Here is a 20,315-nt window from a genome sequence, read left to right as displayed (position 1 = left end):
TGTAACTGCCAATATAAATATACCTTATGACAAGAGGGTTCCAACAAGTAAACTATTTTTCTTGTCAAAATTTTTAACTTAGTACCAGAATCAACCTCCAAATACACTGTCATTTTTCCATAATACCAACTACATTTCACAACTAAATCATTCAAAGCATGTGCCTTTAGCTTATTTCTTAAGACACTGGTAACTAGTATAAGTCATTTGTAAAATTCAACAACAGAAACAACTATTTAACTTTCTCATGTCAGCCTAGATGAAACCATCTACTACAACAAGAACTAAAACTCTAAAATAAATATTCTGCTCGAAACACAAATCACATTTAACTGCACTGCCTAATGAGGACATATGTCTACAATAACTGACACTATTGAACAAAATATTAAAATGATTCCATTTTCTGAAGAACCTGTAGTTAACCTATCACTCCTTTAAAAAGCTACATATGTAACAACTAAAAATGAAACCTATTACCTACCCCTCCCCTTCTTTACCAAGGCAATTGGAGCAAAATATTACATTAGACTTTGGTGATGTTTTGGGTTAGAGGGGTAGATTCTATGGGAAATAGAGATGATGTAAAAACAAAAGAGAGAATTTAAATGTTTTATTGATGTTTAGCCATCATTATCACCTTTATTTCCACATTACCCTCCTCTCTTTAGAAAGCTCTTTTAACAAAAGAATTTTATTTTACAAGTTCAGCAAAAGTAAGATGCCAAGTCTGACAATATATGGAAAATATGCAAGCCCCCCCCAGCTTTGCAAAGAGAGATGAAAGTATCTCCTCTCTTCTTTAAGACCAAGCTTAAGTATTTTAATTTACACAGCAATGAAGAATAAAGATTAATTTAAAGAAAAAAGTGAAATTTTTTAAAAGTAATTTATAAAAATGGTCCCACCAGGGACCCTTTACACACCCTTTAACGTTATTCCCTTGGGGGAAGGTAGGTGCAAGTCAATTCAGCTACTGAGCTCACCTATATTTTCAAGCCTCTACCCTCTCCTCCCTTCAGGAAAGTCTCCCAGATGCCCTTTTCAGACATGGTCAACATGAAAATGTTTTGCTTGACCGTACATGTTTGTAGCAGAGGCTTTGTTTTCTTGCTTTTTCAATGGATAGTGAGGAGAAGAGAAAGAGAAAGAGGGAGAGAGCTGTTCTTCATTCAAAAATAAAATTTATTTTTTAAAAAAGTCTTTATAAATGTGTCACACCATCTGAAAAATACACTCATTGACACATGGAGTTTCTTCTTCTCTGAAACTTATATACATAACTCTTGGAGAATTGTCAGGAGCACAGAGACACTAAATAATGACTTTGCCTAGGACCACATAGGCGATTATGTGGCATATAGAGGCCATGAACTCAGATCTTTCTGACTTACAAAGCCAACTCTTCAAACAATTTTACCACTACATGCTGGCCCCAAATTTAAAATTAGCCTTACACAAATTTCCATTTCTGAAAGGGCATCTTAAATCCAAAGAGCAACACTAAGAAATATTCTAAACAAAATTACCATTAAAAAAAAGTAAAAGCATATTGTGGGGCAAATCTTCACACTTCTAATATTACAGACTCAGTCTTTCCCTTTTATTATCATTTTTCTAATATTGTTTCTTTGCCTATCAGTAGCCAATAGTAGGGAAAGTTAAACAAGGTGAAAGGAAGGTGAACGAGATACAGAAAGGGAGGTTCATATTTAAACAGGGTATGGCAAAAGGCCACCAACAATTATAAGTCACAACGAAAAAGCAACTTTTAGGTGCAGGAGAATTTTGAATTAAGTATAAAACACCAATGGAAAACTTGCTTTTTGTTTTAGGTACAAGTGTCACTTAATTTAATTTTTTGCGATGTTTTGTTTTCTTCTCTGCTCTTTTCCCTTCTTCCAGTGAGGTGGGCACATGAAAAAAACGTCAGTGGTCAGGTTCCAGATGCAGGAAGAAGTCAAGTAATCATGTACAAAATGTACTTGAGGGATGGAGTAGGAGGGGGTCTGTTTAAGGTTAAAAAAGTCATTATATTATTTTGTAAATAAGGAAACAACATCCACAAAATTAGGGAAAAAAGACATTTAAATATCTCTTAAATGAGCATCATAAAAATCTAAGATAACCAATTTCAGAAAAATTAATTGGCTGCAGTTAAATTTGTTAATGCCAATGATTTAATGGTTTTAACAAAGGAGACAAACTTCAGAAGCAGGAAATATTAGAGGTCAGGCATAAACTGATGAAGCCAATTTTAAGACAACTATCAAAAGTGGTTTCTGGAGAACCCCAGGCCACTGAGGTTATCTACATAGCAGCTAGTACTTCACTGTCTTCTTAAGTAAGTCAGATTTATCCAGATCCTACTATTCTACACTACAGCTAGTCAGTAAACCCATACACTGGTCAGGCTGTTAATGTAATTGACTTGATCCCAAGATGGGCCAGTTAATTTCCAGTCAAACCTCATCTCCAGTCTGTTAGCCTTCTTCTAAATTACTTGTGTCAAATTCAAATAGAAACGAATCCCTGGTGAGCTACACATTGATTTTAAAAAACCCACAAACTAACATTATCTACATTACATTGCATTTTTATTTTTCTTAAATACGTCCCAATAACAATTTAATCTGGCTCAGACCCAGCTCTGGACTTTTGCCTGCTAGGCAAGCAGGTTAGACACCTCTACTGGAGCACTTCATCTTCTGTTGGCCACCCCAGGTGTGGGGAGAAAAGGAACATTACATTACATCAACCAAAGAGTATAGGCAGTACAGGCAAGTATAGACTTGCAGAGTGAGGGAGAAAAATGCATGTGGCAAATAAAACTCTGTGGAGTTTATAAAACATTTTTATTTAAAAGTTTTGAGTTCCAAATTCAATTCCTGCTTCCCTCTTCCCCTCCCTGAAACAGTAAGCAGTCAGATATGTTGTGCATTTGCACTTATTTTAAAACTATACTTTAAACTGATACTAGTTTTAATGGAGTCAAGTTCCAGACTGCTCTTTTTTACTGACCAAGGGAAACAAACTAGTCTCAACAAGAGTGAAAAGGCACAGAGATCAAAAATTATTTAAAACAAAACAAAAACAAAAACAAAAAAACCCCACAAACAAATCAGGGGATTCTCTACTGGTTGAACTTTTGGTCTCAAAGGACCCTTCCAAGATTGACTTTCTATGAAATGTTACAATTTTAAAACTTACAATGACATATGGTAATAGCATAGAATAGAGATTCTGGTGATTTCATTGATTCAGGGAACTACAAGGAAACACTACCAATTGGTACTTTCTATAGAAGAAAGAGTCTTAAGAGAATTGACTAAAGCACTGAAAGAATGAGTGAATCATTAAACAACTACTAGTGCTGGGAGGCAGACGAACTTCAGGCTTCCTAGCTCCAAGGCCAGGTCTGAGTTTCCAATGCCTCTAGACAATGACAAAAAAATACTACAGGAAAAATAACCAAATCAAAATAAATATTTGCTAAACACATAACGCTAAAACCTAGGCACCACTGGAGAAAGGGAGGACAGTATAAGAATGACAATAAAGATCACACCTTTTATGTATGTGTGTGCATATATATGTATTTATACACATACATACATATACATACACTATATATATGAGCTTACACAATTTAATCTAGTGCAAATAAATTTATTTATTTATTTAAAATTTAAAGTATAAAATACTTATTTATTTAAAATAAAAATTTTTAATAATTAAATAATCGCTTCACATATTCAAGACTGTACCTAACTGTCTAACTAAAAAATCATGGCTAGAGATCATCCATACCTCCCTCCATTTTACAGACTAGGAAACTGAAGAATCGGAAAGAATCTACTTGCCCAGAATCACAGAATTGTGTCTGATGCAGTATTTGAATGTTGCTTTCCTGACTGCAAGTCTGGCATTCTATCTACTGTGCCATCTAGATGCCAAATGCTATGTAGTAACATAAAAAAAGAAAAGTCACTTTAATCCAAAGTGATGAGCAAGATTTACAAGATTTAACAGTTTGGGTCTTATGAAATATCTAAACAGGACATTAAAATTAGAGGGTAATGGCTGACAAAAAAGACAATTACTGCTTCCACTGCAGAAATACTTTGCCGAAGAGTCATTAATTAAATCTTTGAAGAGAAGGGAAAGATTAAGTCCTTAATAAAAATTATGGAGCTCCACAATAATTCAAAGTGATACAATTCTGTTCTGGAAAGTTTTACTAATTCCCATTTTAAACTCTAGTTTGAAGCATTAATTGATAAAGCTGAGAAAACACTGAGAAAAATTTGTTAAGAACTAAGGTTTATATTTACTCTTTGGTCATTGTACACTGGCATTAACACAAAATTAGTAATGATTTTTTTAACTCCTAAGCAAGCTTGAAAACTTTTATCTTCAAGACTCACAAACCCCAGCTTCTGGGATAAGAACTCCTTGTTTGACAAAAATTGCTGGGAAAACTGGATAACAGTGTGGCGGAAATTAGGCATAGACCCATACCTGACACCGTACACAAGAATAAAGTCCAAATGGGTACATGATTTAGGTATAAAGATTGATACCATGAATACACTGGAGAAGCAAGGAATAGTGTATTTATCAGATCTATGGAGAACGGAAGAATTTTTTTACTAAAGGAGAGATAGAAAGCATTATGAAATGCAAAATGGGTAACTTTGATTACATTAAACTGAGAAGTTTTTGCACAACCAAATCCAATGCAACCAAAATCCAGAGGGATATAGTAAATTGGGAAAGAATTTTTACAGCTAAGCTCGGGGATAAAGGCCTCATTTCTAGAATATATAGAGAACTGACTCAAATGTATAATCAAACAAGTCATTCCCCAATTGATAAATGGTCAAAGGATATGAACAGGCAATTTTCAGAGGAAGAAATTAAAGCTATCTATAATCATATGAAAAAATGCTCTAAATCACTACTGATTAGAGAGATGCAAATCAAAACAACTCTGAGATACCACATCACACCTATAAGATTGGCAAACATGACAGAACAAGAAAATGATAAATGCTGGAGAGGATGTGGGAGAGTTGGAACACTAATTCATTGTTGGTGGAGCTGCGAGCACATCCAATCATTCTGGAGAGCAATTTGGAACTATGCCCAAAGGGCTACAAAAATGTGCATACCCTTTGACCCAGCAATATCGCTACTAGGACTGTATCCCCAAGAGATCATAAAAATGGGAAAGGGTCCCAAATGTACAAAAATATTTATAGCAGCACTCTTTGTAGTTGCCAAAAACTGGAAGTCAAGGGGATGTCCATCAATTGGGGAATGGCTGAATAAATTATGGTATATGAATGTAATGGAGTACTATTGTGCCATAAGAAATGATGAACAAGAAGACTTCAGAGAGGCCTGGAAGGACTTATATGACCTGATGCTGAGTGAAAGGAGCAGAACCAGGAGAACTTTGTGCACAGCAACGACCACAGTGTGCGAAGAGTTTTTTCTGGTAGACTTGGAATTTTGTAATAACGCAAGAACTTCTTATTAAAAAAAAAAAAATCCCAATGGTGGTTCTCAAGGCAAAATGCCTTCCACACTCAGAGAAAGAAATATGGAAGTCATTCGCAAAATGTAGCAGATCATGTTTGTGTATGTGTATGTGTTTGTGTATCATGTTTTGATTTGTTATATGATTTCTTTCATTTATTTTAGTCTGACTACATAGCATGACTATAGTGAAAATACACTCAATAGGACAGTATATGTAGAACCTATACAGAATTGTATGCAGTCGTGGGGAGGGAAGGGGGTAGTGGGGGGTAGGTGTGGGGGGGATAAAATCTCAATTGTATGGCAGTGATTGTTAAACATTAAAAAAAAAAAAAAGACTCACAAGATGGAACTGTACTTCTCTCATTTCATATCACTAAGAAGATAAACAGAAACTTCCTGTTTAATTATAGGTGAGACACCTAAAATAAATAAGTTCTTTGCAATTAGATATAATGGGTAAGGGAAGTTAGCTTTTACAAACAATAAAATTTTCCTTTTAAAATCATCTATGTAGATAGTCACTTAGTCTCAAATCTTTATAGTTCCTAGACAACTTAGGAACAAATCAATTTAAACTTTTAATCTTTACTATGTTAAAATGATTTTAAAATTAGTAGCTACACACCTTATGTTTAACAAAACAATTATGAATAAATACTAAAAACCAGGAGTCATGTCCATCATGTAGTAAGGCAGGAAAAAGGTTCTAGAGCCACATGCAAACTTAGAGGATTTATAAAAGGACATTGGCCAACGTTAAGAAAATTCAAGAGAGGGGAGGTTGCATTGCAATCTGCACCTGCAGGATTGTGAGAAAAAAATCACAAATCTCCGCTTAAATTAATAATGTACAGAACAAAGACTTGGCAATAAATGTCATTTGTTGATGAATGGAATAAGTGCTGCATTTAGAGACAGAGGGACCAGAGCTGGAATTACAGATCTATATGTACTAGGAGGGCAAGATGCTTACTTTAAATCTCAGTTTCCTTGTCTATAAAAAGAAAAATCATTGCTTTAGTTACTTCAGAAAGGTAGAGGAAGAATCCAAAGAAAATGAAGTTCTTAACCTTTGTTTTATCATGGAACTTTTTGGTTTCTTTTGGCAGTCTGGTAAAACCCTTGGACTCAGAGTAATTTTTTTTTTACAAGTGTAAAGTAAAATACATAGGATTGATTACAAAGAAAATCAATTGCAAATACAGCTATCAACCAACTCAGACTCCACGTTAACAACTGGTATAAAATATGGAAGAGATTATCTTTAGGGAGAAATTGGAAAACTTACAACTTCTGAAGATGGCTTTTTACAAAGTACAGTAGATAAGATAAATGCAAAGCATTTATCTCCACAGGTACATTTTGGAGAGTGGGCAGCAAGATGATTTAAGAACTAAAAAATGTAAGTAATAAAAGTTACTCATTAAAAATATGTATTATTGATATTCAACCTTAAAACTAACGTGATGATACTGTTTTCTATCATTAATGAAAACCTTTAAATTTAGAGAAAGATTAAATTTTCAGTCAATATAGTGGAAACAATAGCTCAACCTAAAGAAAAACATGTTTATTTTGCTCAAACCCAAAAGAATGGTGGAGTGGGAATGGAACAAATATTTAATATAAAGTTCATGTTTGCAATACATTTTTAGCATAGTCTAAGAAACACATGCAAAAATCTGTGTAACAATTCTTTATGGTTTGCCATTTTCATTATTGTAGTTAACTTTTTAGAAGGCACCTCACAAAATATTTTTTTTTTACAATAAGACTAAATATTGAATAAAATTAAAAAGTAGGTGCGCTCCCAAGTACACGGATCCTGTGATAGGTACCAAAACACAGCACTGAGAATTAACTGTATGATTAATAAAAGTATTTCAGTTTAAGAAGACTTTTTTCTCTAAAAAGTCCCATGAAACACCTTTTTTAACAGATAAAAAAACTAAGTCTTAGAGAAGTATAAATAGTTTGATAAGGAAATTTTCCTACCTATAGTGCTGTTATACTGACACATTTAGAAACAAAGATGCAATTATTTCATATGCTTTTATTTTTTCAATTTTGTTTAAAAAGCTAAGTTCAAAATCAGAAATATGAATGCTAGACAAGGCATCAGCGGTACCCAGATTAGCCACAATGACAAATCTTTGGCTAGGAAAAAACATAGTTCTTCCTTTCTAGAGATAACTAAATGGGAACAATGTTGCATATGTTGTAAGAGTAGTTTTGTTGGTACGTTTCACTTTTGTTTTTCTTTGTTAAAAGGGAAGTCTTCAAGGAAGACAGGTTTAATGAGAAATGAATTTGTTACCAATAAGACTTAAAAAATAATAAAGTATCTTTCTGATGTTTTTAAAGGCACAAAATTACCATATGTACTATCATGAAGTTCAAGAAAAAAACCACTCGATTTACGTTCAAATTTCAACTCTGCCACTAAAAAGCTTTTATGACCTTAGATGAGTCGCTTCGCCCAATTCCTTCCTTTCAACTAAAAATGAAGATAATAGTTGAACAAGCTTTCCTGGGCTGTTGTGAAGAAAGTTCTTTGTAAACTATACAAAGCTACAACAATGCAATTATTATAGTAACTAGTACCAATGTCCATTGTTCTATGAAGACAAAAACCATATTCCCATCGTATAAAGTAATTCCAAAGAAAAAATCCACGGAAGTCAGAGTCAAAATGAGAATTAGATGAATTTTAGCTATGAGACAGCATAAAAGGATATAAAAAGTTGTCAGTACTAAATTTAAGTGTATGAAAACTTTTCATACAGTACTTCATTTAACATTAAGATGCAAACTTTTCGCAAGGGAATTTTAAACTAAAATGAAATTGAAGTGGCCATAATCAAACTGGAAAGATAGTCAAGTAGAAATTGTGGGGATAGGATAGGAATTATTCGGATTTCAAGAGCCAAAGATCACACACCCACCCACCCACTAACAGAATGAAATGGCAGCTCAGCAACTGACCTCCAAAAAGATATCCAAAACACAAAAGGAGAAGCAACACTGTGAAGGGTCTTAAAAGACAGCGGAGATAGTTGTGTAGCATTTGTTTTATATTTAGGTACATGATTAATTTCTTTTACATTTTTACCAGGTCTCCACAACTTTCAAATATAGAAAACCAAAGACAGGGTTATCCCAAAAACAAATTTATATGAACACTTTAATGAAGTCAGAGAATAAGTCATATTCTGACAATTATGTTTTAAATGTACAATAGTAGCTGAAGTCATAAATCAAAAGCTTATTTAATTCGTAACTTAAGGTATATATGGGAGGGGATGGGGGAAAGGTGAAGAATTCATCAAAACTGAAAATCCACTTAAGGAAAATGTCAACATCCATTTGTAGATTTAAGAAATGCCATTCTGTAGCTAGCCAATCTATCCATGGGTAGTGTCAGTTCCAGAACTCTTTGAAAAATAGAAGATGCTTGACAGACATTCCTAACTTCACAGTAACACTAAAATAGATTTCCCTCAGAGCTCACCTTAAGCCTAGGCTAAGAACCAGCCCCTGGCCCCTCCACTATTTGAAAATGTCTCCAATTCCTTTAACCATATTCTTTCCACTTCAGAGAAAATCAACTTATAATGTAAATAACTTTGGCTCTTTATTGCCTACAAAACTACTTTAGATTGGCCTTCAAAGCAGCTGTCACATGCAGATACTCCAACTAAATGGGGACTACTTCCCCAAATACATTCCTCTCCCCATTCTGTTTGAGTACTGAAAGGGTAGCCCCTACCCTTTCTTTTCATGCGGACATCTTATTTCTCATCCTTCAAAGCCTAGTTTAAATGCTATTCTCAAAATATTAAGTACTTGATTCTATCTCAAATGTAAACAATGTCTTCCTCTTTTGAATTCATCATCTTTTAAATGTCTCTCTTACGGGACTGTATTCTATTCTGCATTGTAACATTCAATTCAATAAACATTTAAGAGCCCACTATGTGCCCCGGTAAGCAATGGGGTTAGGCTGGGACACAAAAAGAGGCAGGAGACAGCATGAAAACAAATATATACAAAGCAAGCTGTATATAGGATAAATAAGTAAATGAGGTAAAAAATTGGAATTAAAAAGTTAGGAAGGTTTGATTTTAGTTGGGACTTGTAGTCAGAGAGGAGAGCATTCCAGGTACAGGGGACAGCTAGAGAGAATACCCAGAACTGAGAGACAGAGTGTCTTGTTCAGAGAACTGGCAGGAAACCAGTGTCACTGGATCAAAGAGTAAGGTGTAAGAACACGTGGGGGGGGGGGGGGGAGGGGGGAAGATGACAATAGGTTATCAAAGTCTTGAACACCAGACCATTCTGACATTCTGTATTTGCTCCTGGAGGCAAGAAGCAGCCACTGGAATTTATTGGGCGGAGGTGGTGGTGGTGATGTGATCAGATGTATGTAAGGAAAATCACTTTAGGGGCTGAATGAAGAATGGATTGGAGTGGGAAGACCTGAGGCAAGCCTAATCCCAATCACAACCACCTCCCCCCACCCCCCAGCAGCTATTGCAGTAATTAAGGTAGGAGATGATACAGGCCTGCATCAGAATGGTAACTGGCAGAAGAGAGAAGTGAGTGGGTTTAGAGAGAGACTGAAAAGGTGAAATAGGCCTTGGTAACAGCCTGGGTGGAGGTGGGAATAGTAAAAGATACTGTATATGCCCCTACTAGATTATAAATTCTCTGAAGGGCAGAGATTATCTCTGAAACACCTCACTACACTAAATTTGAATTTAGCAGGGATTTACAAGTTCAAATGAAGTGGGCTTTCTGTGTAAAGACACCATAATAGTATAAATGAGTTTTGGTTAAAGAATGGCTGGTATCAGATCTTTCCCAGGTTTGGTAAGGCATGAAGGTTGGCAGCAGGTCATTTTTTTTCTTATGTTTAAGATAATTATGGGACAGGGTAACAAACCCTGCCTCCAAGCGTAGAGGAATTGGAGGATCATAGGCTAGTATACCTTCAAGGTCACAGAGGCAATAATAAGGAACAGAGTTGCAAATCATCAGAAGAAGTGAGTGAAAAAAAGCAGGTTAGCTTTGGAGTCAGCCTATCTGGGCTTATTTCCAGGTTCTACTACCTGTGTGACTTTGAGATGACAAGTCACTTCACCTCTTTGTTAAAATAAGGGGATTGTACTAGATCTCTTAAGATCTCTTCCAGTTCTAAATTCTGTGGTCTGTGACTCTAAGTTCAGTCCAGTTTTCACACTGCTATCTGAATGGCACTAATCTAAAATCAAATTCACCTTGAATTTCAACTAGGGCTAACCTCATTGACAGCTTTCAAACAAAAGGAAATTATCCCCTCCCCCAAACAAGTGTATTTGGGGTAGAAATAGCTACACAAGGACATTTTGAGTGAAGGAACAGCTCAGCTGTAGGATACAAACTTTAACATTAACAAAGTGAAGGGTTAAAAGTGTATTTAATAATATCTATCAATTATTCTTATAAAGCAAGTATTTAAAATAAAAAGGACCATACAAATTTAGCACTACCCTCTCATCTGACAGCTATAGAAACTGAAGGGCAAAGAGAGCCCCAACTCACAAAGATTCACTTAGCAAAAACCTCCTAAAACCAATTTCGTACTTATATTCTTAAAATCTAAATGCATAAAATTCAGCAAAACATTTTTTTAAATAATTAAAAAAACTGAGCAATGTTCCCCTCTTTAATAGGGCAGTATTATGGGGAAAGAGGGAACAGTGACAGAACAGGACCAGTTTAAGGAAATTCCTTTAACCAAGGCAGGTACTTTTTCTGAAACATATAAACTGTTTCCTAGAGAACAAAGTGCTGTGAAGTTAGGTGACTTGCCAAGAATCACACAACCACTATGTTAGTGAGGTATGAGCTGAGGTATGCTATCTATAAGCTATGCCACGGTTGCCTCTAATAACTCATATACAAGAATTTAAGATTTGGCAATTATAGTCTCAGTCAACAGTGAGTATCAAGTATCTACTACGACACTGGGGATAAAAAAAGAATGGCAAAAAGAGAAAAGGAGAGGGGGGAGGCCCAGTGGATTGAGCATCCAGCCTGGAGTCAAGAAGATCTGAGTTCAAATCCAGATTAACACACTTACTAGCTGTGTAACCCTGGGCCAATTAGTAACTTAAGCTCTCTATGTCTCAGTTTCAACTGTAAAATGGGGAAAATAACAGCTCCTATATCCTAGGGTAGTTGTGAAGATCAAAAAAAAGTGCTTAGCACTGTATTTAGCAAATACTAAATAAATGTTTACATCTTTCCCCTTCCTTTCTACTCAATCCTGAAGGTAACAGCAAGGCATTAGAGTACGGAAATTCAGGGGGACCTTTGCTTTTGGAAGACCAATTTGCAGCTAAGTGGAGGATGGAAAGGACCTAAGAGCTAGCTGCCTGAAGCACCATGAGGTTAAATGATTTAACAGAGCGAAGCATTTGTCAGAAAAGGAACTAGAACTCAGGTCTTCCTGGTTTTGAGGCTGCCTTTCTAATTCATTACTAAATTATCAACCATTCAATTAAAACTATCCCAATGATGTGTATTAAAAAACTAAGGCACTTGAGAATCTTTTGTGTGCATTTGGAATCCTGTTACGTATGGAAAAGGAAATCTGGAAAGTGTAGCCAACAAACACAATGTCTGGCATATATCAGGTTTGTTGTTGTCTATGAAAGTAGAACTCATTTAAAATTGAATTTCCCCGACAGGTCAAATGTCATTATAGCAAATATTATGTAATACTAACCACAAGCACTTTAAGGTAGAAGCCTATGAAAAACTCCCAGGCTAAGGCAACATGATGTATGACTCTAAATAGCACTGGATTGAGGAAACTAGCTATATTTCTAAGTTCCACCTCTGCTAATAATGACTAGTTGTGTCATCTTGGGCAAGTCACTTAATACCCTCTGAGCTTCCATTTCCTGACCTGTAAAATGACTACATATTCTTTAAATATTCCTTTGGAGTTTGTTCCAAAGAGGTTTATAGCATTAGAGAAAGAAGAGTTGGAAGGAACCTTATCAGTCCCTTCATTTTACAGATAAGCAAAAAGGCCAAGAGCAGTTAACTTACTTATCTAAGGTCATACAGGTAAAGGTTAGTAAGTAAAGGTTAATAGGAAGTGGCAAGCCAGATGATCCTAGAAGCTTCTAATTTTAACTCCCCTTCTTTAAAGTCCCTTTTTCACATCATGCTTCACCTCAACAAAGCTATTACTATGTAACTAAATGCCTTAACATCAGTTCTTCATACAGGAAGAAATGCTAAAAATTTCCTAAGTCTAATAAAATTGTTCATACTTACAGACTTGGGTATCTTAAGATTTTAGAATTACCTTTGTTATAAGACAAGATTCACTGGGTCGAATTGGGGATGGATACGGGCCCCCAAGGTTTTCATAAAAACAAAAGGCATAATTGAAAAAAGAAAATAAAGAATAAGGAAAAGGTAGAGAGGATTACTCTCTCCTTATGTTTTGAATTTCTTTTTACAAGGTGGCATAGTAGATAAGAGTGCAGGGCCTGGAGTCAAGAAGACTCATCTTGAATTCCAATCCGGTCTCAGACACTTCCTAGTTTTGTGCCCAAGTCACTTAACTCTTTTTGCCTCAGTTTCCTCATCTGTAAAAGAAGAAAATGGCAAACCACTCCAGTATCTTTGCCAATAAAATTCCAAATGGGATAACAAAAAGCTGAACAAGATTGAAAAAAATGACTGAACAATAAACAAAGAGAATCACACTAAAATAAAATCTAAGCCTTTTCAAATGAAAAACAACATACTTGCATCACAGAAGCTTGGTGTCACCAGAAAAAAAATTATGAAACTACCACATTTCTAAATGTATTCAAGAGTATTTTATTTGGAGCCAGAGCACTTGAGTTCTAGCTTTACCACTTACTACCTGTATGACTTTCACTAAGTTACTTCACTTTTCTGGGACATTCCTGTAAAATTAAGGGATTTGGACTAGATCAGTGGTGGCAAACAAATAGAAATAGATCCCTACCAGTCACACGTTGACTTAGGAATCAACAAATTAACATTATTTATGCTGTGTTGCCTTTTAAAAACATATATTTTTAAAACATTTTCCAGTTACATTTTAATGTAAGTTGAGCTTCACTTGGGCCATGAGTTTTGACACCTGAACTAGATGGCCTGTCAAGGTCCCATTCAAATCTGAATTCATAAATTCTATGTTCAACTTCATGTGAATAGAACCCTAAGTTTAGTGAAAATTCAGCAAATTGTAAACTAATCAACATGCACTTCTCTATGCTACGTTTACTACAGATGTATGTACTAAAATCACTCTTACCCTAACTGCAAGCTCACATTCCATTGGGGGAAACACTATGCATATACACATTGGGGAAAATGTTACGTACATACATAGAAACAAAATGCAAAATAAACACAACGTAAATAGCAATAAGATCAAGGACATCACGAAAGCTTTCTGGTAGAAGATAAGGTTTGAGTTGAACTTTAAAGTACTTCTTTCCCTCGGTCAACCACCTGAGTCCTACCTGTTTGATGAATAAGTCCTGCTGGTTTGGGGGAATATTTAGACCAGTGATTAGTTAAGGAAAAATCTTCTAAGATTTACAGATCGTTAGAGCTGCAAGTTAACTTAGAAATCATCTAGGTCAACTCACTCTTAATTTACAAACGAGGAAACTGAAGTTAAGTAATTTGCCTTAAGTTCAGACAGCTAGTAAGTAGCATAGTCAAGACCTAAAAGCAACAATCAAGACTTTAGTGTGAAACTAGTAATCTACTTGCACTAAAGTCGTGTAAATTTACTAATCCATATCCTCTCCACCTTTTTAACAGTTCGAGCCTTGCCAAGCAAAGCAATGTTAAAATACCATCAAGCACATCCAACGAAAATTTTTAAAGTACAAAAACATTCTTACTAACAAATGGACATGACATAGATTTAGTTCAAACCACTTTTAAAGTTTTTGGTTTCAGATAGCTTCTCAAACAAAACTTTTTAGTAATTATTACATCAAAATTCTTCACTCTAACTTCTTTCCGTTCCTAATTTCTGGGAAGGACAAGTTCATGGCCAGACTTTTTTTCTTTCAGTTTGTTGTAAATACTCCACCCGCCTGGACGGTGTAAGAGCCAAACCCTGGATAACAGAGCAAGGAGGCCCCGGCTGGGAAAACCACCAAGGGCCATTTCCCTCGGGCAGATTCGATTTCGGAGCCCGTGGCCTCGCCTCGCAGCCCCCTCTGACCGAGGCGGCCTAGAACTGCCCATCCTCGGGGGCAGGTCTGTCACATCAGAGCGCAAAGAGACAGATAAGCGAGAACTGGGAAAGCCGCCGCCATCTTAAAATGCGGGCCCGAAGTTCAGAACAAGCAAAGCCTCCCCTCCCGACCGAGGCTCGCTCGGCCCCTCCGCTTCGGGGGCCGCTCGGCTTAGTCATTTACTGTCGTTCCGGAACAACTGGCAAAACCGCACTCGCCCCGGAAAACAGCGGAGAGGGCCGGGGCTGATCCTCCGCCAGCCCCGCTTGGGAAACCGGGGACCCCGGGGTCCCAGGCCAAGGGGGGCGCCCCCCTTTCCGAAAACCCTCACAAGATCGCGGTGACTCACTCGGCTCCTCCCCCCCAAACCTCATGCCGGTGGGGGGAGGCTCGATCAGGGTCCGCAGCATGGAGCGCCCCCCAAGGTCACCCAGGAGCCTCTCTCCACCCCGGGGGGCCCCGGCCCGGCCTCCACGCTACGACGCGGCCCCCGGCGGCGCTTTCGGGGCTGCTCCGTGCGGGGGACGCCACTTCCGAGACGGGACGCCCAGGGCGGGGGTTCCAGGCGGCCCCCGCCCTGCAGCCGCGGCGTGCTTTACCTTATTAATCCGTTTCAGCGCCATGGTGCGTGCTTCTTTCCGCCTGGGCTCCGCGCTCCCTCGGTGGGCAGAAGGGTCCGGCCAGAAACTCTGATTATCCCGGGTGGCGGGGAGGGATGGGGGAGGGGATCTCTCTTCTCACACCGGCTCCGCCCGACACAGGCGCCTTGTGCAAAAACGGACCCGATCAGCACTCGCCCGGACCCCAGGACGCCCCCCCCAAACCGTCGCGATCCGGGGTCCGGGGGAGGCCGCGAAGGCAGGGTCGCCAGGGGCGGCCACGAGTCCGAGCTCCCGGAGGCGAGAGGGGGCTGGGAGCTGGGTCCGGGCCGGCCCCGGGCCTAGGCCGCGCCGGCGTCACCGGAGCCCAGGGAGGCGGCGGGGGGAGGGGGGCCTGGATCCGCTCGTCTCCACTCCCGGCCAAGGTGGCCAGGGGGTGCGAGGGGGCTCCGCGGGGGCCGGGGCTGGCCGCGCCGCCCTCTCCGCCGGCCAGGGGCGAGCACGCGCGCTCCCGCCCCGCCGCCGCCTCCGCCACCATCACCGCCACCATCAGCACTACGCGCCCGCGCCGCCCCGGGCCCCGGCGCGCGCAGCGCCCCCCGCCCCCGCGCCTCCCGCGCCGACGGGCCCTGCGGCCCCGCGCTCCCCTCCCGGCCGCTGCCCACCCCACCCAACTGGCAGGCCGCTCAAAGCCACCCGACCTCCCCGCTTACCCGGCCAGCCCAAGGCGGCCGGCCTCCCCTTCCCCTAGTCATCCACACCCACGCGTACAGAGGGGCCGGGGCCTCCCTCAAGCTGCGGCCTCGGCCTCCTCCCCGCGCGGCAGCTGGTGCCTCCCCGGCCCTACGGGGCTCACGCGCACGACACAGCCACAAGATGTCCGCTGACGGAACTACTGCCAGCTGCCACGCTCCGCCCCTCCCCCGCCGGGCCCCTTCACCGCCGCCGCGGATCAGTCCGCCAACGCCGCCGTCGCGAGGCCTGGACGAGGACGAGAAGGGCGGAAGGGAATGGATCACTTCCTACTCCTCCTAGGCTGGGGGCCGCAGTTACGGGCGCTCTCCCTTCTTCTAGCCCAAAAGGCGGAATCCTTACGAAACCGATCGGAGGTTGGGCAGAGAGGGCGGGGGCCGGAGGCGGGTCCTAAGCTGAGGTGGGAGGAGAGCCAGCTGGAGGCGGGGAAACTCAGGCTGAGAGAAGCATCGAGAACCGGAAGGAGACCATGGGGGGAGGTGGTAAAGGCAGCCGCGGCGGGGTCCCCACGCCCCTTCTCGTTTGGTAGGGGGTAAAACCGAATCTCGCGAGAATCTTGTTGCTTGCTGGCCGTCCTGGAGGCTTGGCATTTACGGGGCGGGGAGTGGTTAGGGGTCGTTTTCGTGATGGACACACTTGGTTCTTTCTCCACCCCCCCTGCCCCGTACCCTAACTCTCGCGAGAGTTTAGCGGGGTAACCGGGCTGAATCCTGCGCCGGGAACTAGCCGGAAGCATTACGCGGCCGGCCTAGAGAGGAAATGGAATTCCCCGAGGCGCGTGCCCCTCTCGGAGTGATGTTGAGCGTCCAATCAGAGAGGGGCGGAGGGGAGGGGCTGGGGCGTGATAGGAGGTTGCGCAATGAGAGGGCCGCTTCCTCTCGGGGACGCAGAGCCATGGCGGCTGCCTTTGACAGTTCGGAAGGGCGGCGCCTCGGAGCCTCCGGGAGCCCCGTGGAGCAGCTCCCGGCCGGTGGTTCGGCGATCCCCGGGTCACCTCGAAGCGGGCCCGGGCCGAGGTCACCAGTCGGGTTCGACGCCCTCAGACAGGCCGTTCCTCGTTTTTCCATTTAAACGCCCAGGGTTGGAAGGAGCGAAACCCGGCAGAGTAACGTAGGAGGCCTTTTGGTAACCGTGTAGATGAACATAGTCCTGCTGAGGGCAAAGTGTGCCAGAGGTCGAGGTCGGGACTCACTTCCCGGCGGTCTCGGAGGCTCCGCGTTTCCTAGCCACCCAAAGCGGGGGGAGGGGTGACTTAGACGTAGTTAGGCAACCCCGACCCCCCAGACCTGGCAGAAACCGATACCGTGGGTCTGTAAGTATTGCTTGGAATAAACTCTTCTCTCCATCCCTAAGCTGTAAGGTTTTGTACTTGGGAAGGGTGTGGAAGTGAAGCGCTTTCCAGGAAGGAAGCCTTAGCCGTCCCTTCTACAGAAATGTGGCGGTGGTTTACCGTAATATGTGCGGGATACCGTGCTGGGGCTGGAGATAAAAAACTGGAAGGGTATACTTCAGCATTGTAAAAGAAAGTTAGACTAGTTCCTCAGTGCAGAAGATATTTTTAAACAATGTCAAAAGACAGACTCTGAAAATGTTGATTATCCGCTTGGATGTCTGGGTCAGCAGGGTGACACGATGGCTTTTAGCACATACACGTTAATGGTCTCGGAAGGGCCTCTTCCCTCTCCTTAGCCTCTGCCCCTTTGTCTCCTCCACTCTGTATTCTGCTTTTTGTCTCCCTTAACTAACTGATTTTGAAGATTATTTGTTCAGTTGAATTTTCTGTTTCCTCTTATGTAGGTGAGTGAGACGTCTTAATTTTTAACTAAGTTAAATTCTGTGTAAAAGAATTATGGGAAAAAAGGGAGGAAAATCACATAGTATGAGACAGCATGCATAGGTTACAGTCTAAATCAATGAATGGCAGATGGGTATCCATGAGGTACTGGCCTTCATTGATAACCTTTTTTCCCTGGTAGTAACCTGTGACAACTAGAAAAAAAGTTCTTAATTCCTCGTATATGCTGATTTTGGTCCAGAGAACTTATAAGAGACATAATATTTTTTTATACTGCAGTGCCTTGCTACATATTAGCAAGTTAAGTTTTCTGAATGAACCACAATCAGTTTTGTGAGATCACTAGTGCATTGTTCCTCCCCTTATAACCTGATTTTAAAGTTACGGGATTAATTATATTAGAAATTTGGGCATTGTGTCCCCAAAGAACTTTGTACTTCTCATAATTTACCTCTGACATAAGTAATATGTTACGATTTCATTGTTTTAATATAAAAATGGGACTTGAGAGGCAAAGTAGCTTGTTAATTATAACTTAATAGCTTGACAAAATGAGAATGAGAGTTGTATAAAATTCAGTACGCTGAATAAGACTGACATATGATGAGTAAACTGTTTCATAGATATGAATTCACACTTTTCAGGCACATTAAGTCTTAAACTATTAAGAAATCTAACATTAAAAAACATAGTGAACTTACAGGGAAAAAAGTTGGTTCACAGAACCTTTACGAGTCCTTATACAACATAGAGATGATGCATCCTATTATAATAATAACCTTACTTATCTGGAACTCACCTATCCGGTCACCTCATCTATCTGGAACACAGACAAAAAACCAGCAGATAAGCAGCAAAGGTCTGTGAGTAGCCAAAATAAAAGTCGTAAAATCCAAGCTTGAACTTCTTTCACTAATACTTACAGGAGAGGCCATGGGAACTTTACTCAGAGCTTATTAACTCTTACTTGCAGTCTAATAATCAGTCTGATAAACTAATTTCCGATTTCACTGTCAGACCAGAAGCAGCATATTAAACAGGAGGAGAAGGGCTACTGAAGGTGTGCTGACAGCCAGATATCAAGAAATGAGAAAAACTAAAATATAGACACAAGAACTTAAAAAAAAAAAACCACACCCTTCTGGGGCCATTTAGTGTAGGTGCAAACAGACCTCCACACTGCACTGGGGCCTGATGGCATCACTCTTGCATCACAGTAAATGATGTTCATAATGCTGGTGCTGAGTCATCTTCATGGAAAGATTAAATTGTGTTCTGTATACTCTGTTTAAAAAGGCAAGGAAGCATAGAATACATACCTAAGAACCAAAAGCAGGAAGCATTTAGAAAGATTTCAATCCAAAAATGGCTAGCATTTTTTAAAACTTTTGTTGCTAATGTAGGTAAACATTTAGCCATCCATAAAACTCAGCTTATTCACAGTGACTCATAATAAATAGGAATAGGGACGGAACCTGTGATGTTATTGATAGGGGTAACTCCTAAAGAACTCCCTCTAGCAATGGAAGGGTTCACCACCTCTGAGGGTAAGTGACTTGCTCAGGGTTACAGAGCATGTATGTGACAGTGGCAGATGGCTCAGAGGCTATGACTGCTCTACTAAGAGTACCTTTCTTAGACCAATCCTGTGAAATAGGTAGTAAACATATTATTCCCCTTTCACCGATAAGGAAACTGATTCATACAGTTAATAAATGTTGATTTGTGGACTCAAATCCATGTCTTCCAGGTTCAGTGCTTTTTTCACAATATTCTATGGGGGCTCTGAACAGACTTTTTTTAAACTTCAATATTAACTCATTGAGACACATTATTATACTGAAAGTGATTATTGAGGTGTCAAATTCAGATAGAAGCAAATCTCTGAAGGTCAGATAGTGACTTAGAAAACCTCAGGTTAACGTCATGTTGTGTATTTATTTTGTTGAACATTTCTCAGTTACATTTTAACCTGATTCAGCCATACAGGAGCTTAGGAGTTTTCCTGGCCAGGAGTTTGACACTTCTGAATCTATAAGAGTCTAATGGGTGGTGGTGTTTGTCCTTCATTCTCAGAGGACCAACAGCATCATGAGGGTGATGGACTTGTTCCTAAATTGGATTTAATTGAGGCAAAGTTTCACCAACTCATCAGTATCGATCTCTCCTCCAGTCATGGAAATCCCATGACAAAACAGAAGCCAAGGCAACTGACAATAGCCCAGAATACAGTGGATGACCTTGATCCTTCTAAATTTCCCAGGCCTTAGTCTGAGGCAATACCTATCTAACAGATAATGGAAGCAGGAGGACTTGAGTGGGCTT

The 20,315-nt window shown here is 40.3% G+C and overlaps 1 protein-coding gene across 9 annotated transcripts in view; it reads right to left on the bottom strand.

Moving 5' to 3' along the window:
* The window catches only part of UBE2D3 (ubiquitin conjugating enzyme E2 D3), a 57,473-nt gene extending 38,192 nt beyond the window's left edge, over window positions 1-19,281 (bottom strand). For 4 of the 9 annotated variants that reach the window (XM_072624372.1, XM_072624375.1, XM_072624369.1 and 1 more), the window contains exons 1-2: window positions 16,214-16,883; window positions 15,443-15,608 (exon numbers count right to left, since the gene is read on the bottom strand). In XM_072624372.1, the coding sequence (XP_072480473.1) occupies window positions 15,443-15,466 (24 nt within the window). In that variant the 5' untranslated portion in view covers window positions 15,467-15,608; window positions 16,214-16,883. Of the gene's footprint in view, window positions 1-15,442; window positions 15,609-16,155; window positions 16,884-18,789; window positions 18,881-19,162 lie in introns of those variants that run through there. The other 5 variants (XM_072624373.1, XM_072624371.1, XM_072624370.1 and 2 more) reach the window with 5 other exon arrangements.
* Between the last annotated feature and the right edge of the window lie 1,034 nt (window positions 19,282-20,315).

This window comes from Notamacropus eugenii, chromosome 7 (assembly GCF_028372415.1).
Source record: "Notamacropus eugenii isolate mMacEug1 chromosome 7, mMacEug1.pri_v2, whole genome shotgun sequence".
NCBI classification, from domain to species: Eukaryota; Metazoa; Chordata; class Mammalia; order Diprotodontia; family Macropodidae; genus Notamacropus; species Notamacropus eugenii.
Note: the sequence above shows the minus strand (reverse complement) of the source record. Positions and strands in the feature narration are given on the sequence as shown.